Genomic DNA, 17,730 nt, shown 5'->3' with positions numbered 1-17,730 from the left:
CCACCCCCCTATTGTGGAGAAGCTTAAAAATCTTTTTGAAGCACTTTGATCAAGCTTTGAGAATATTTTGGTGGATTACTATTGTGTGAAAACTGTAATTTATAGTGCTTGACCTCGCAGCTCTTTGTCTAACAGCCATATCCAGACAATAGCAGGAAATCGAGAAACACAAGGGCAGTCGAAGCTGTTCTGGTAATTATTGAATTTAATACATAATTCCATTTTCCTTACTTCGCCTTTGGAATCCTGGCATGTCCTTAATCAAACAGGTTCAGACTGCCTGTATGTGTTTGCTACAGATAGGGAATCTAATTTTGAGTTGCATGTTTAGATGATCCCAACTTTGTGTCACGTGTGCCCTTTCCTTAACGGAAGAGTGACTTCATACAGACAGGGCCAGAGAGAGGCTTCGTCTGTGTAAAGCGACATTGCTGGCCTTTTAGATCCTTGTCTAGTTAAGGTTGCTTTGTTCCTGAACCCTAATCAAGAGCGTGCCAACTGGGAGCTTTTTCTCTTTGCCTTGTAACAATGTGCTTCTACTTTAAGGCAACTTGTTCCCATTGCCCCACATGGGAAATGGCAAGCTGCCTCTAAATAGAATGAGCTAGGAGTGATTGTCTACCTACATCATGCGGATGTTATACTACTTTTATGCATACTTCTAACCAAGTGAACAGCACACTGCCTGCAAGTAGCTGGAAAACCTCCAATGTGGGGATGGGGGGTGCTGAGGGTGAGGGGATTGGGCCACTTTCGCCAAACTACTTGCCAAAAGGAGACCTGGGGATGCAGTGGTCAGGGGCTTGGCTGAGGAGCAAAAGGTACGAGGAAGAAAGATGCAACAGCTTCTGAATCTGCAGCCTTGGGAAGCCCTACTCTGGCCGGTAGGGTCACCAGGAGTCGGAATGGACCAGCAGGTCGAAGTAGACCTTGACCGCAGGCACAGACCACACACAATACTGAAATGCTAATAACTGCGCTTTCAGGAATAGGACCTGGCAGGTGCCACACATGCGTTTGGATCCTCTGGCACATGGAGAATGCTTGTGATCTGCTTTCCCCGAAGAGATTAGGCCAAGCGTGCCTGAATCCCCTTCCCTCCACCCGTGTCGATCGGAACCTAGATGGGATGCATTTTGGTCCCAGCATCATTTTCTAGAGAGAAAAAGAGCTGAGTAGTAGCGAGAATAAAAGTGCAATACATGTCCCCGTGGAAGGAAACCCGCCAAGGCTCGTGAAGGGAAGCAGGGAGCTGTCATACAATGGAAACAGCAGGTCTACAAATGGGTAAAAAGAGCAGACGGCTAAGGTATCTTGGTTGCAAAGAAGAAAGGAAACAATGGGAGTAGCTCCCCAGTGAGAGGCGAGTGAATTAACTGTTCACTTCAGGCTGTGCATTAATTAGGGTACCCCCCTCTCCCCCGGGACCATTTAGTAGATTACCTCATCCAGGGTTCTAAACAATCCCCTGGTGGCTTGAATGAGTTCATGCAACACCCCCCCACCCCGCCCTCTGCCCCCAAAGACCAACAAATTATCTTCCTTTCCAGGGTGGCATCAAGCTTGTAGATAATGAGCAGGTGCACACACCTATGGTGAAAAGAAAATGATTTCCCCCGGAGATCTCCGCTTTCTGCTTTGGGCCCCTGAGCCTCCACTTGTCTATGTGATCTTAAGAGAATTTTAGAAGACTTGGCAGATACATCACTGGATGGCAAATGAACAGAAGGAGTGTGTGTGCGTGTGTGCACATGTGTGCGCGTGTGTGTGCGCAGGGAGGGCTGTCCATGACACCAGACTAAATGTCACCCATGCCGGATCAGCTTTGTTTGGAGAGATCCTCTACCTGATCCAAGCAGGTCGTCTCCGTTTGTGAGATGGGCTGTTTGGCAAGTCTATCTAGCACGCTTCCTGTATCCACATGGTTCCACTGGCCAGGTCACTGTGGGACAATCAGTCTTCGGTGACACTTCAGTGGCTGCTCCGCAGCTTCCAGGATACACTTTGGAAGTGGTTCTGTGGGGGCCTGCTTCCTCCCCCGTGACCCACGTCCCTGGCTCCTTCATCTCTGCCCGGTGACTCCTGTACTTGTGTGGCTTCTGGTTAGAGGCAGACAGGATGGTTTATGCCATTTGAAACCACAGGCCGAGGTGAGTGAGCCAGGATGTGCAGCCTGGAGGGGACAGTCTTACCTTCCCCAAGGGGCGTTCTTACTCTCCTCGGCAATGTCAGCCCATCTAGGACTGCCGGCCCTCGCACAACGAACTGTGCAAGTGAATCTTGAGGCCTACCCTAGAGTCCTGCGTCTTTTCTGCGCCCCTCTGCTGCGTCTGCCAGACTCCCGAGTGACAGGCAGCTGCAGTTCCGCTCACCTGGTGACACAGCAGCCATTCCACTGGCGGCCTGGCCGGAATTTGGAGGAGGCCGCCGCTCACCAAGTGCGTGAGTTAAAGGCCCCAGGCCTCCAGCTGCCTGCATCCAAGACTTCGGACAGGGGTGGGATAAGAAGGATGCATGATTTGGGACTCAGGAGGGAAGCAACCTTTACTCAAGACGCCAGAGTTCTTACCTAATTTCTTCCAATTGCTGGAAATGTGCACCGTGGGTGGGAGCCTGAGAGTCAGTAAGTGCGGAGTAGGGGCAAATGGCGGAGAGAACAACAATTCCTTTTACAACAGTTTTGTTTACACTCCTGCTTCCTGGCTTCACAGGAATCATTCTTTAGCACAGTTTGGAGGATGCTCCATCAGACAAGGCTGGTTTTACTGTTAACACACTAATGAGTACAGCAATAAAAAATAAAGAACAAAAGGTTGCCCCATGACTGCTTTCTTAGAGATGATATTTATATTGTCTAACCCCCGCGCCACCCCCCCCCCCAAAGCAAATAAACAATCTGCTCACAGACAACAAGTGGTTTTAATGTATACGAACAAGGGGTCTCTAATCATCTGGGCTGGGAATATTACTCTCTTTCCGCTCACCCTCCAGTCCAAAAGTCAAAGATACAATAATCCCATTAGCTTCTGTGTGGAAAACAGCTTCACTTTGAACAAGTTGTAATGTATTGCAGCCTATCGTTTGCTGGTTTTCTTCCCCTGTGTAAGGGCCAAATCTTCAGGCCTCATTCCTGAACAGGAGGGGATGCTTCTGCAGGAAAACACCAGCCAGCACCTCCTCACGATACATCGTCAGGGCACCGCCTGGATAACTACCAAACGCAAGCACTTGAAAAAAATTGTTTAAATTTGTGAACTCTCATTATAGATTCGCTTAATGTAAAACAAACCAGTCCTTGATAGGGTTTAACGGGACTTTCAATATCTGTGCAGATAAGTGTAATTTACTCCTAAAGAAGGGGAAAAACCAACCAAGACAGCTTCATGCAATACCTCGAACATAAATCTTGGCAACAATTTTGCTTTAGAAAAATACATATACTTATTTTTAAATCAATACTGTTGTTGCAACAAAACTATTCTGCGTAGAGGTGGAAACACCTCAGACATCAAGGCAATAGGAGTGGTTTCTAAGCGCTCTGATTTCACTCTCAAAACTTTCTGGATGAATTTCATATGGAAACAAAGCTCACCTGCCATCTCCCTGCCATTTCACCTCCTTCCTCTCTCTCTCTCTCTCTCTCTCTTCCTGTAGCCCACAATGGAGGAACGTCCCAACAGCCAGCCACGCAGCTTTCTGTGGGTGCCCTCTGAAAAGGAAGGCGGCAGACAGCACCCTTCCAAACTTTCTCGGCCAGAAAACAAAGCACAGATAACTCAGGCCTTTGAAAGAACCAAGTGCTGTCTGCAGCTTACAGTTGTTTGCCAAAGGTACCCTTAAAAAAATCATTTCAAAACCAATCAGTTTCAACATTGTGAAAATGATTGTTTTCCAGTTGGGGGGGAAATATTTTACTAACTAATTACAATGACTGTATTGACGCTTTGTGTTAAGACAAAAGAGGTTGGCGGTAAGGGAAAACTGAAAACAGTGAACACAGCCAAAATCGCCCCGATTTTGCTTATTTAAAATTAAGTGAGGTTTATTTCTGATATAGTTAATTCATAAACAGCTCAATACTTGCACTATTTGCTATGCAATTATGAAAAGCAGATACAACGCAGAATCTACTGAAAGGCGCTTAAACATTTTTTTTTTAACCTATAAAATTATTGGGTAACGTACATACTGACAACTACTCATGTTTAGAAATAAACTTGCCAATACCAGGTCCGAATTTCAATTGCCTTCCCTTTTAGCCCACGACCCAAAGAAATAGTAAGGTTCCTAGACGCAACGCAATTGACAGTTTGAAATGAGATGAGAGTTACATGTTTGGAGTTTAAATAAGCAACATAAAAAAGAACTCCTCATTAAAAAATAGACGTGTGGTTTGCAGCTCCATGTAATGCCACAGAGGTCAGGATGCCATGTAAGGACCGAGCCAGGTGATGCCCGGCTCACGATAGGATCATGGAGGGCCCTGGGGCCCTGCAGGTGAGAGCGAATGCTTAGTGTCGGACCTCGGTCTTTCCAGTTTAATCTCAGGCTAGATTATGCCTGAGACTGTCATAGGACTCTGGGTGTGGGGCAGTCTGGAGGGAGAGCTAATGAATGGAGTCGGGCTGGGCAGGGCTGGGGTGGGCTAGGAGGGTGACTCAGTAACTGGGAGGAGAACTGAAAAATCACACCTTTTAGTCTCCACATTTTTTCTTTTGTTCAGGACAGAAGGAGAAACCATCCGGAAGGAAGAAAGATTATGACTATCTATAAACTAACTGCTTGACAGAGACAGAAATGCTGATAATGAGTGGGCTGTGTCTGTGGTTCTTGGCCGTTCACGTCGGCAAGGGATGAAGGAAGGCAGAAACTCCTGATGTGTTTGTCTAACGAGGCAGTGCTGTGACCACGGGCAGCAAGAGTTCAGCTGGAGTTCAAGGCAGATGTTGCCAGGAGTTTACGCTGCAGGAAAGTAAAATTGCTTCCGGGTTCACCTTTTCCTCCCAGCTTCGCTTTCCGGATCCTCAGGGTCAGGCTACGCTGTGGCCTAAGGTGACAATGTCCGTGGGGAAAGAGGCTTTGAGCAGGATGCCCCTCTCCCGGTTGCAGTCCAGCTCCTGGATAAATCCATACCAGTAGATGACTAAGCCAGGCCCGAACCTGTGAAACACGAGAAAAGGACACGCATCAATCTGTAATGCCGTTCCAGAAAGAAACAAGTTTTTTTGAGGAATTTCGAAGTATTCATCCAAATAATCAAATGTCTTCATTGTACCCAGCTATTGTTTGAGCTGCTACAGGTATGCCTGAAAGTAGTTAAGTGTATACTGAAAACAGACCGCCCCCCCTCACAAGTTTAATACAAGAATTGCCACCCTGGGTGGATCTGTCCTCTCTTCTTTACCGCATCTTGTAGACGTGGATTCTTCTAGTTTCCTTTCAGCGAGGGCTATGGGCTTGGGCTGATGTGATTACTTAGGTGACGAAAGTGGGAGTGGGGGTGGGGGGCCAAACCACCCAAAGTAGATTCAGTGCTGAGCTTAAAGTCATTTAAATGGGGAAGCATCAGATTTGGGATTTTAGTCTCTTAAAGAAAATGGAAGCCAGGTGGTGTAGTGCATTACAAGTTAGGCTGCTACCTGCAAGGTCCCCAGTTAGACACCACCAGCTGCTCCTCGGGAGACAGATGAGGTGGTGGGCATCATAAAGATGGACAGTCTCGGAAACCCACAGGAGCAGGGCCACTCTGTCCTGCAGGGAGCCCGGCCTCCGGCATCCACTGGAAGGCAGTGCGTTCTAGAGTCCTGAGTAACATTCGAAACCACGCTGGTGCCATTGAGCCCCCTCCGGGGCACCCCGGCGTGTCCGCGTGAGTCTGGGCCCCATAGGTTTGTCACGGCTGACTGCAGTATTTGCAAGTCGACCATCTCCAGGCTTTCCTGCTGAGGCGTCCGAGGGCGAAAGCCAACCTCCAAGTTCTGAGCAGCCCCTGAGCGAGCGAGCAAGGGAGCCACGTACCATTGAAGAACGCCTACCATTCCGCGGCACTGTCTCCCCAATTAACTCGCTTGTTCTGCACATTCTCCAAGAGAGAGAACGTGGGACAAGCGGTGTTTACAACGTGGAACACGTTGAGATACACTTCTGGTTTAATAATCTGTTTACGCGCTCACAGGACCTGGCATTCCTTCTGGATGGTCTTACGAAACCAGACCAAACAATAGCAATGACCCCCCTGCCCCCAAACCTCACATGACTCAGGGGGCTCCCTCAAAGAGACCGTCTCTCATTCTTCACCCTTCAGCCGCACCAGCTCTCTGAGTGTGGACACTGCATGGTATCTGGCTGTAGATTCTTATCATGTGAATGAGGAATAATGAATGGCCCACCGCCTTCTGGACACAGCCGGGCGCAGGCTTGACACCTCAACTCTCCTACACCGTGCTTCTGAACCGTCTCGGATTCCTGTTAGCATGACTGATCCCTGCTAAGCAGGCTCAGGAAGTGGCCCGACTCCTTCGCCCTTCAGGAAGCGGAGACCTTTAGGCTAGGTTCATAAAGATGTAATCACTATCAATCACCATACACAGGGAGATGTTTTGCACATCAGTTTCACGTTTTTCCTACTGAGAGCACTTAATTAAAGGGCAGCACTACTTTTGGTGTAGTGTTGCAGGAATTTTACAGTGAAATCATAAATTATGAATGTTGGGTTAGTAAAAGGATGTCTAAAAACAGAACTGCTTTCTGTACTGGAACATTACAGCAGGCTGCACCATGCGAGGCCAGAGAGCTTGTTTCTTCTGTGATTTATTACATGCTGTGGCGTGCTTGCCAAAGCTAACAGCGGAGGATGGGCTGTGAGATACCGGACGCACAGGGACAAGTTCAACGAGATGTCACGTAGTGGTAGATTTGGGGATCCACTTCAGTGGGGGAGTCAACCTCCACTTGTATTTGAGATTAACTGGAAGTTTTGGGGTACCCTCACACGGAGGGGCAGAAACCTGAGAAAGCCACTCATCAACCCACCTTGCTCTAGGGGATATAGCTGCGTGGGCAGGGTGAGGAGAAGTCCTAGGGCACCAGGCCCCCCCAAAGTTACCTGAACCCAGTACCGGCTCAAAATGCTCCTTTCTTCCTCAGCATGTCCGAGGAAGAGTGGCCCCTGAGGTTGGAAGCATTAAACTACTGTTGCGGGGGTGGTGGTAGGGGTGGGAGCGGGATGTGTGTGTGCGTTTGTGTGTGGATCCAGAGCACAGATGCACACCAGGAATTCATACCTGGATAAGGACTTGTGTCCGTTTAACCCAGGGGTTCTTAATAACTTTTAATCACAATTAGTTGTCTATAACTAGAACACATGATTGCTGTTTGGAATCTGTACGGGCAATACCTGGGTAATAAACGAGATCATTTCTCAGAGTGTCTTTAAACTGAATTTGTATATGACCAGGTGCATGTTCTCATTTAGCCTTACACAGAGCAGTGAAAGGCGCAAAGCCTTTTCAATGATCTGCAAGTTGCATGTGCAGCAAGTGAAAGGTGATGTCAATTTATTGCTAGGAGGGACTGACGCCCTGGTGGTGTGGCGGTGAAGTGTTTGGTTGTTAACCACAACGTCAGCAGCTCAAAACCACCAGCTTCTCCGAGGGAGAAAGATGGGACTTTCTACTCCCATAAAGAGTTAGAGTTTCAGAAACTCGCCAGGGCAGTTTGGCCCTGTCCTGTAGGGCATCTATGAGTCAGAACGGACTCGACGGCAGGGAGTTTCTTATTACTATTTAGGGGTTAGTTCAATCACTTCAAAAAACCAAAGCCAAACTCACTGCCATCTTTCTCCTGTGGAACAGCCGGTGGGTTTGAACTGCTGATCTTATGGTTAACAGCCCAAAGTGTAACCACTATAGAACATCAAAGGGCAAGCATTACTGGTAAGTCGGATCTTCGTAACCTGGGGACTTAGTGTATTTGACAAAGAGCTCGGTGACTGGTACCCAATGGTCCCAGGTTTGTCAGAAGAATGCTGGCAAGAGCGGGAAGACAGGCCCTGTCTGAGGAGCCTCCACCTCCCCATCAGTCAAGCCTCTTTGAGTCATAGCTTGAGAGACATCGCCGCCTGCTCAGCACATTCCTCCCTTTTACTACGCGGCCCTTCTGGAGACCACGGTGTTCTGCAGAAAGGCACCGATATTTTTACAGAGAGAAGGGGGGAAATGTGATCTAACCAGTCACTGAGAAGAACAAAAGAATATATGGGGATCGCAAACAACAAGCCCAGTATTTTAAGGATTTAATAAAACAAAAACACACATCACCAGCACTCAGAGAGCAAGCGCCGCCCGCACTCGCCCTGAACAGCTAAATCATGAGCCGGAGGACATGGAGCAGGGCGGCTCTGTAGGGAAAGGGCATGTTCTAGGCAGAACAGCCAGTCTGGGGGCACTTCGATGCTCCAGACCAGGGGTTCTTAATCCGTGGGTCGTGACCCTTTTGGGGGTCGAACAGCCCTTTCCCAGGGGTCGCCTGATTCATAACAGTAGCAAAATTACAGTGATGAAGTAGCAATAATTTTATGGTGGTGGGGGGGGGTCACCACCACATGAGGAACTGTCTGAAACGGTGGTGGCATCAGGAAGGTTGAGAACCACTAGACAATGGACTTGTTTCCCTTGCGAGGCAACAGGTGAGATGCGCAAGCCGGAGAGTCTTTGGAAGTCCGTGCCCCTGAACATTTCATGCAGTGGTTCACCACCAAGAGCCCCCGCAGGGGCTAAGCAGATCTGTGCAGTAGGTTCCGTCGTCATCCGAACGCTCTTCCGTCGGCTAGTTGCTTAGCCCTGCGGAGGTTTTAAATGAGCTTAGGTGTGTTACACTAGCTCTCTCCTACAGCTCAAAAGTTGGTTGGGACTATGCACTTAATTAACCAAAGGCAAGGGACCACCACTTCCCTGTGAGAATGGAGCACGGTGGACAGAGGCTTTCAGAGCGTGAGGCCTTCATTGACCAAAAGGATAGGGAGTGTTGAGTGCGAAGGGCCCTCTTCCTGACACCAACACTGCCGGGGCCTTTCTGAGAGTGCTCAGACAGCTCAGGGCCTGGAGATAGTCAGATGCTGCCGAGACAGCTTTTCAACAGCATGTCTGCTTTTGTTTTTTTAAATAGGTTGGCCACATTAAGCAACTCGATAGACTCGATCCTTTGATTATCGGAAACAACAGAAGGGCCTGTTTGGGTTGATGATTTGAAAACGAACAAAGCAGGCAGACCCAAACCTGAGCAGCCCAATGGTCGGGACTGCTTCTGCGCGGGATAAAACAGGGAGAAAATAGGACCCCAGCACACTTTATATAGGTCACATCCACCGTTAGGGATTGGGCCATTTCACCCTTTTGACGTCTATTCCCATCGACTGTGGCACCACCGGACACGGAGGAGATCCGCGGGAAGGTAAATATAACCTTTGTTACCAATACAAGCCAGAGGCTCTGGTCACAGGTTTAAGAGGAAACAGTGGACATTCCTGGTTCTAAGAGAACATGTAAAGCACAGGGGTTGATCCGCTAGCTACCCGAACGGCAACGGCGGCCTCCCTGACTGGCCCGGGAACACTCAGTAACAGGATGTCTACCCCGTATCGGAGTTGATTCGGCAAAATACATTTTCCAGATTTGTCACGATGTCAGGGCTACTACGCTCCTGCCAAGTCAAAAGGTCAAGTGGATTGTAAGGGCTCTGGAGGAACAGACTTGGGAATGTGAGTCAGTTTGGAAGAAGTCATTTTGCCTGCATATAAAAAACCGCCAAATTTGGTCAAAAACAACCAACACCCCTTGAAGCCCGGGGAGGTGAAAGTCAAGAGTCATGGCAGACCTGGAGGGTACGGATGATGAAGTTGCTCATAAATCACAAGCACCAAGGTGATGTTCCGAAGGTGATCTTGCGTCTCCTCCCAGTTGAAGGTCTTTAGAGAAATGAAACGGGAGCCCAGGGAACTAAAGCTAGGCATCTTCTGTGGGGTTTGTGCACATCTGCTTCCCAGGGATCCTTCTGTTTGCCAGTTATCTTCTTGTACCATTGGACCACTGGCGGTAAAGGTCATATTTATTTATATTCATGCTCCGGGTCTAGCACAGAGCCTGGCACACAACAGATACGCTCCAGGACAAGATGGAAGATACAACGTCAGTCATAATAGGATCAGACAGTTCTGCAATTGGTTAATGACACAGTTACCACTTTCTGGAGATCCGTGTGCTCACAGGCCTGGAGCAGTGCCATGGCTCGGTGGCCTTATTGGGTCGAACAGAACTGCCACGTCTTGACAGGTGCAGGCAGCCTCATCATTCTCTCATGGAGTGGATGGTCTGTTTGAACCACTGACTTTCTGGTTAAAAGCCCAATGCTTCACCCACAGCAACATCAGGGTCTCAGAATGTGCATGCCGATGACATACTTAGAGGTCAGAGATAGTAATACTAGTCACAACAGTCACAAAACCCTCCAGGGGTAGTTCTACCCTGTCCTTTAGGCTCACGATGAGTCGGCATTGACCCCATGGTAGTGAGTTGGTGGTGAGTGACAGATGTTGTTTCAGACCACAATCACCTATTTAATTTTCATGCCAATCCTAAGAGGTAGGTACAATTGTTGCCCCCACTTTCCAGATGAAGAAACCGAGACACAGGTTTCTTGCCTAAAGTCTCAAAGCTAAAAGGTGGAAGAACCAGTTTTGGACTCTGGAAAATCTTATAAATAGGGTGATGTAACGGCAGCCAGCAAGTGAGAGGAAATGCCGCTTGCAATGACTAGACCGTACTGAGGGTGTTATGGGGGGTTCTGATGCACATTTAAGGGGAATATCCCTATCAAACACGAGACAGCACGGGGAAGCTGAGGTTTCATGGCACGAGAGACCGAGACACGGACGATTTCGTGGTTCGTGAGTGGCAGGGTTTCCCTCTGAACCCAAGAAGCCTGGCTCGGTGGCCTGCACTCTTCCCCTGAACCGTCTCTCATTATGCCTTGTATTTGCACAGGATCTTACAAAAGCAACCCAACTCTGGAAGAGATTTATAATATCTGGAAAAGATAGAAGAGCAGAGACCCCAAACAAAGCAATGAATCAAACGCTTGATATATGAATTTGGGACTCGCCTGTCTACAAGGAATAATTCTTCTGTGCAGTCAATAGTCTCGTCCTAAAAAGTATGTCTCGATACCCATTTTGATTTCAGTGCCACCACATTCAGAAAGTATATGGAAAAACAGCCGACAATTCAAGCACGAGGCATGCGAATGACTACGTCTGAGGAAGTGCATTTGAAGCTCTTGACAATCAGGTGGAAGCAAGCTAAGGAATGAGAATTACAGGTTCCTTACAGGAAGTCCAGACAAGAGAAATGCCTCACTCACGCTGCGATGGGATTCCGAAGCTCTGGGGCAGAATCTAAACACAAAGGAGGAGGAGCAGATCGGAGACTGCAACAGCCTGTTCATATAAACGGAAGGGAGCAGCTGGAATAGGTTCTGAGGAAAACTGATGGAGCCAACAGATCTGCGTAAGCAGACGAGGCGGAAACTTGCTTCCCCAGAAAAGAAGGCTCAGATCTGTTAAACGTGGTTGACTCAGTGAACCCAGCAGAGCTCGATCTCTTTACTAAAGCCTAGGCACCTCGCATCTTTAGAAGAGAGTTGCATCTCGTGCTCATGGTATTCACTTGGCTTATTGATGTTTTCCACTCTATGAGAAAATGATGATATGGTCTTGGAAAGTATGGTTTGATCGCTCTCTAGAAACGTCCTATGAAAGTCAAGGGTGTTGGGGTTCACACTGCTGCTGTTTAGGTGCCACCGAGTCGGTTCCGGCTCCCAGTGGCCCGTGTACACAGAACGAGACTGCTCAGTCCTGTGCCAGCCTCACAAATCTGCTCGTCTCTGAGCCCTTCATTGCAGTCACTGTAGTAGAGCGGCTTCCGCCTTTTCGCTGCTCCTCCGCTTTACCAAGCATACTGTCCTTTTCCGGTAACATTATCTAAAGTATGTGAGACAAAGTCTCGCCATCCCTGCTTCTAAGGAACATTCTGGCTGTACGTCTTCCAAAATAGATTTGTCTGTTCTTTTGGAAGTCCAGGGGACTTTCAATATTTTCTGCCACCATCATTCAAACGCATCCGTTCTTCTGCAGCCTTCCTTAGTCCAACTTCCACATGCATATGAGGTGATTGAAAATACCAGGGTTTAGGTCAGACATTACTTAGCCCTCAAAGCGGCATCCTTACTTTTCAATGCTTTAAAGAGGTCTTTTTTAAAAAATCATTTTATTAAGGGCTCATACAACTCTTTCCTCTCCACTTAAGCTCCCGGAATTGCAGCAGATTTACCCAATGCAATACTAATACCTACTTTGTCTCAGTGTAACTCGCTGCCTTCAGGTCAGTTTTGACTTACAGTGACTCTATGGCAGAGTAAAACTGGCTCCAGGGGTCCTTCTGAGGCCGTAAACGTTTAGGTGCACAGAAAGTCTCATCTTTCTCATACAGGGGGACTGGTGGATTCAAACTGCTGACTCTGTGGTTCGTAGCCCAACACATAACTCACTATGCCACCAGGGTTCCTGCACAGGATAAAGGAAACTCATGGTAGAGAGCAAATATTTCTCTTCCCATTGTGCTGAATTACCACGATCACATAAAAACGAATAGTGTCAATGCACGAGGCTCCTAAAATACAAATCTGGATCAAGTCAACAAAGTACCCAATTTTTATTTGATGGAAGACAAGTAATCTGTGAAATGATTCCAGGCAAGTTTCCTATTTACCTGTGTCTTCACAACAATAAAAACAATAACAATGCAACCTAGTTGTAGTGATTTAAATCTTTTTTTCCACTCAAACTTCCTTCTCCTGCAGAGTGATTGCTGGCTTTGAACCGCCAGCCTCTGGTTGAGCTGCGCATTTGCCTCGGGGGCATCAGGGATCCTTTTCCAATCAACTGTCGAACATAACGTTCCTTCTTTCTGGAAGGGCCAGCCCAGACCCCTACACAGAGAGGCATCCATCCATCCATGCATGTGTTTTTCTCTCCATGTGGGGTTACTGCGTGGGGCCGACGCTACCTTTAGAGGATGGGTGCAGACATGTGGCTGTGGGAACACAATTGTTTCGCCATCAAAAGTACTTGCATGTGGTTTTTATGAAGAATGCACTTTCAACCCACAGTTCAGGACAAAGTAGAAATATAAAACATCTTGTACTTGTTTTAAAATAAACTCTTACACTGTTTATTTAGTTTTAATCTGTGTGTTGTACATTGGTTATGCACTTGTTAATCACGGTTGTATGTATCTCTGGACAGTTGTAAATAACTTTTCAGTCCCAGTGAAATATGCTTGCACATGTTTATATGCAAAGTATGTATGCACTTATGTCTGCGTGTAAACGTGTGTACAATAATAGATTAGTGATCATGTAATATAACATCATAAGGTTCTGGCACTATGGTCAATTTAAAACACAACGCAAATATACCTTTTTTCTGGTAGTTTCTGAAGATGAAGTAAATATGATTACTTGGCTGTTTTATTTACCTGTTTGTTTGGCATGTCTGTGCTTGCGAATTAAAATGACAAAAGAAAGAGAACCTTCGATAAGAGTAAGCTCTCTGCTCGTCTGGGGTCTTAAAGGCTTGAAGGTAATCAAGCGGCCATCAAGCTCAGAAGCAACAAAGCCCACATGGAAGAAGCACACCAGCCTAAGCAACCACGAGGTGTCGAAGGGATCAGGTGTAAGGCATCATCAGAACAAAAAATCTTACCATAGTGAATGATGGGGGGAGTGCGGAGTGGAGATCCAAAGCCCATTAGTAGGCCACAGGAGATCCCCTTGCAGAGGGGTCTCAGGGAGGAGAGGAGCCAGTCAGGGTGCAATGTAACAATGATGAGAAATACAATCTTCCTCTAGTTCCTAAAGGTTTCCTCCCTGCTCCCACTACCATGACTCGAATTCTATCTTGCAAGACTGGCTAGACCAGAGGAGGTACACTGGTACAGATAGGAACTGAAAATACAGGGAATCCAGGATGGATGAGCCCTATAGGACCAGTGGTGTGAGTGGCAAAACAGGGAGGGTAAAGGGAGAATGGGTAGGAAAGAGGGAACCGATTACATGGAACTGTGTGTGACCTCCTCCCTGGGGGACAGACAACCGAAAAGTGGGTGAAGGGAGACGTCGGACAGGGCAAGATATGACAAAATACCCATTTATAAACTATCAAGGGCTCATGCGGGAGGGGGGAGGGGGGAGGGAGGGGAAAAATGAGGACCCAATGTCGGGGGTTTAAATGGAGAGAAAATGTTTTGAGAAACGATGTACAAATGTGCTTTACACAATTGATGTGTGTATGGATTGGGATAACCATTGTATGAGTCCCTAATAAAATGTTAAAAAAGAAAAAAAAAAAAGAGTAAGCTCTCTGCTATTAAAAAAGCAATTTCATACTTTTGTAACATTAACTCACTTTCCATAATGTCGAGTAAAATATGTGGGGAATGCCGATTCACTGTAGCCCTTTACGACACATGAAAAATAAACAGCCAGTATATTTTTCTGAGGAAAATTTAAATGCCTATCAAGACACCACTATAACCCCCTGAAATCCTCCTTGGTGTTTATATAATGGGGCGCTTTCATGTCCACCTTAAGTTACCGAGGAAAGGCTCAATTCCACCTCATGTGAAGTTGTGTTGGCTGTACTTAAACGGTCACACACTTCCGAGCCTTTGATAAATCTCTCCTCAGAGAGAAAAACTGAGACGGGGAGCCTAGGAAACAAAGACAGACAACAGCTTGTCTTTCATCTGCTCTCTTGGAGAAATGATTGTTCTGGGCGAATGTACCAGTGAGAGTGGACGTACCAGGTATCCATCCTGTGTCGACCAGAAAGAATCCTCCACTAAGCTGCGTAGAACTTCTCAATTTGCAGCACAGAGCATATCGGTTCACATGAGTCGTGAATTATAAATTGCCAAACTAGAAATGCTCAGAGGTTCACAGTGCAAGAATGATGAGAACAATGGTACTCCACTCTTCTAGAAGTCTTCCTAAAAAAGGTGTTTTTGTTTTAAAAGAGGATGATGCACGAGTGGGCAGGACTCATTCTCAAAACGGGAACAAGAGAGAAGCATCGAATGCAGTGATGGAAACCGAGAACTTCTGAGTAACCAAGTGGCCCAGGCCATATTTACTTAAGAAACATTTAAGTACAAAGAGTGAGAGAACACTCCAGCCGACCCTGAGTACAAATCATAGCCCATCTACCTAGATTTATACACCCGGCTTCTTCCAAAAGTTGGGGTAGTTTACAAAATTGGTTGTGTGAATTATTACATGTTTCTCAGTTATTTCCCCGGGGAAACATGCCAAAGGCAAACCCATCATTTCAGCTGATTTAGTGTTTGATGCCAGAGAATTTATAATTGATATGACAACCATAATGGATAGAGATCATGAAGCTTGGCAAAGCGTGGGCAACATCTATCTTGGTGTTGGCCAGTTAGCCTGGCCTAGACTCACTTCGTTAAATTTTTGAGGTCATTTCTGAACTCTTGATTTCCAATTTTATGAATATTATTGACATAGAATACAATAGATATTTTAATTCTATCATTTTTTCTGACCCCAAGCATGGATCTTTAACACACTGTTGTTGGGAAGTGCCCTGGAGGCTGGCCCCCTATTTTAAGTGGATGACGCCCTTCTCCAGGGACTAGACGCTCCTAATCGTATTCCCCACGGGACAGGAGACACGTCTTGCTATCCTCGCCTCTATGGAGCATTCTGGTTGTACTTTTTCCAAGACAGATTTGCTCGTTCTTCTGGCAGTCCCTGGTACAGTCAATATTCTTTTCCAACACTATAACTCAAAGACTTTTATTATTAAGTACAGGGGAACAGGGTCTCTCTCCTCTTCACTTGGCTCAGTTCTTAAAATATCACAGGGTAACTCAGAGTTCAGCGCGACGTTTATCTCACAGCTCAGGGAGATTTATGAGTTTTGGACATATAAAAGTCTGCTTAAAATAAAAAATTATCGGAATTTTTATCCTTGGCAAAGTCATATAACTACAGGATTAAGCCTGATACATGTTTGCCCTATAAATCTATCATTAACCAAATGTGACACAATGCTTCAGGTATGTCAGATCCCAACTTACTCTAAATGGGTAGTTAAAACTTTTGTCTCGTCCACAATAAATGTTTCATGATAAGGAAACTTTGCTTGGGTAACTAACACAATCCCCGAGGGCAAGCCTCGCAAGTTTATAGATCTATGCAGGCGAATGCTCGAAAGGGTAACAGCCAAATACAAGTTGTACCTGCCGAGATCACCAGGCAGCCAAAAAGAGCAAGCTCTTCAACCAGATGGATGGACACGGTGGATTCAAACATAAGAATAACGGCGAGGGTGGCGCAGGACCAGGCAGCAGTTCATCTTGCTGTGCATAGGGTCACTATGAGTCAGAACTGACTCGGGCACCGCCACCACCACCACCACCACCACCAGCTCATCAGGCAAAATGACCATGTAGTTTCAAACAATCAAAGAATAGGTTATCTGAAACAGAGAATGTGGATAATTTGAACCTGCACTTAACAGTCAAGTAATTGCAGGATGTACAGACTGTTATTAAGCCAGTGGGGCCCAGAAATCAGTTAATAAATCTGTTAGTTGGTTGATACATATATGTATGAATCCACTAGGGCTCGCACTCTCACTTGCACTCCAGTCGTGTGACTGCTATCATGCATCCGAACATGAAAAAGGAAACCCAAATGTCTTTGGCTGATAAGACTTTATCATGTGATTGGTTGTCGTTGAGGAGTCTGCCACCTGCCAACCTCGTGTGGACGGAGTAGAACTGCTCCGAGCATGTGCAAGGCTGTGGTCTTCCCCAAGCACATGGTCAGACTTGCCTTCGGAGGCATCTCTGGGTGAGTTCAAGTCAATCTTTCAAGACCAATCTTCTAACGAGTGTCAGCCCAGGAGCACTCCCTGTGGTGTGGCTATCAGGAGTGGATGTGTTCCGGGATGCTGTGGGGGAAGATGGTGGTGCAGTGGACAGCTGGTAAGAGCCAGCCCTGGAAATGACACTACTGGCGGTGGAGTTGGTAGCTGTGGGAGTGGGCAGACTTTGGCAGCTTAAGAGAAGCTGCAAGTACCTGGGAAGCACACAGGTGGCTCATACTCTCTTTAAATACCATCAATTGAGGTAGGTTTTTGTTTACAGTGGGTTTTATCTCCAAGATAAGGTTGTAAAAGCATCAATCAAAATGAACAACTACCGCTCTGGTCCATATCTCAGCAGGTTCATCTGTTTTATTTCTTCCTCCCTCTCCAAATACCTTAAGGTGTTTAAGATGAGTGAAGAGATATCAAACTCTTTAAGTGAACTGGATTTGGACTACAAACCCCAGCCCACCGGGGCTTATTTGCCTCCCAGGTTCCTCAGGAGCATGCGTTCCTTGTTGCTTTTAAGGCTACCAACTGGTCTTTGCACCGGTGCCCATAGTCCTCCTGTAAGAGAGGCCGAGAATCATGTGAGGCCCCTGGGACCCCGTTGCCTTGAGATGGGGCTGGGTCTGCTGGCCTTGCAGGTGAACCACGGCTACTTTTATGGTTCTTTTCAAAAGAAAAACAAAGAAGAAAAGAAGAAAAATCACACCCACACC

The 17,730-nt window shown here is 46.8% G+C and overlaps 1 protein-coding gene across 3 annotated transcripts in view; it reads right to left on the bottom strand.

Moving 5' to 3' along the window:
- Positions 1 to 2,900: 2,900 nt before the first annotated feature.
- CDIN1 (CDAN1 interacting nuclease 1) overlaps positions 2,901 to 17,730 on the bottom strand; it is a 250,638-nt gene continuing 235,808 nt past the window's right edge. For all 3 annotated transcript variants that reach the window (XM_045288062.1, XM_004712685.2, XM_030884991.2), the window contains one exon: positions 2,901 to 5,160. In XM_045288062.1, the coding sequence (XP_045143997.1) occupies positions 5,031 to 5,160 (130 nt within the window). In that variant the 3' untranslated portion in view covers positions 2,901 to 5,030. The remainder of the gene's footprint in view (positions 5,161 to 17,730) is intronic.

The sequence above is a fragment of the Echinops telfairi genome, unplaced genomic scaffold (genome assembly GCF_000313985.2).
Source record: "Echinops telfairi isolate 266 unplaced genomic scaffold, ASM31398v2 ScPeMD7_18;HRSCAF=68, whole genome shotgun sequence".
In the NCBI taxonomy this organism is placed as follows: domain Eukaryota; kingdom Metazoa; phylum Chordata; class Mammalia; order Afrosoricida; family Tenrecidae; genus Echinops; species Echinops telfairi.
The sequence above is the reverse complement of the archived record's forward strand: the minus strand, read 5'-3'. Positions and strand labels throughout refer to the sequence as shown.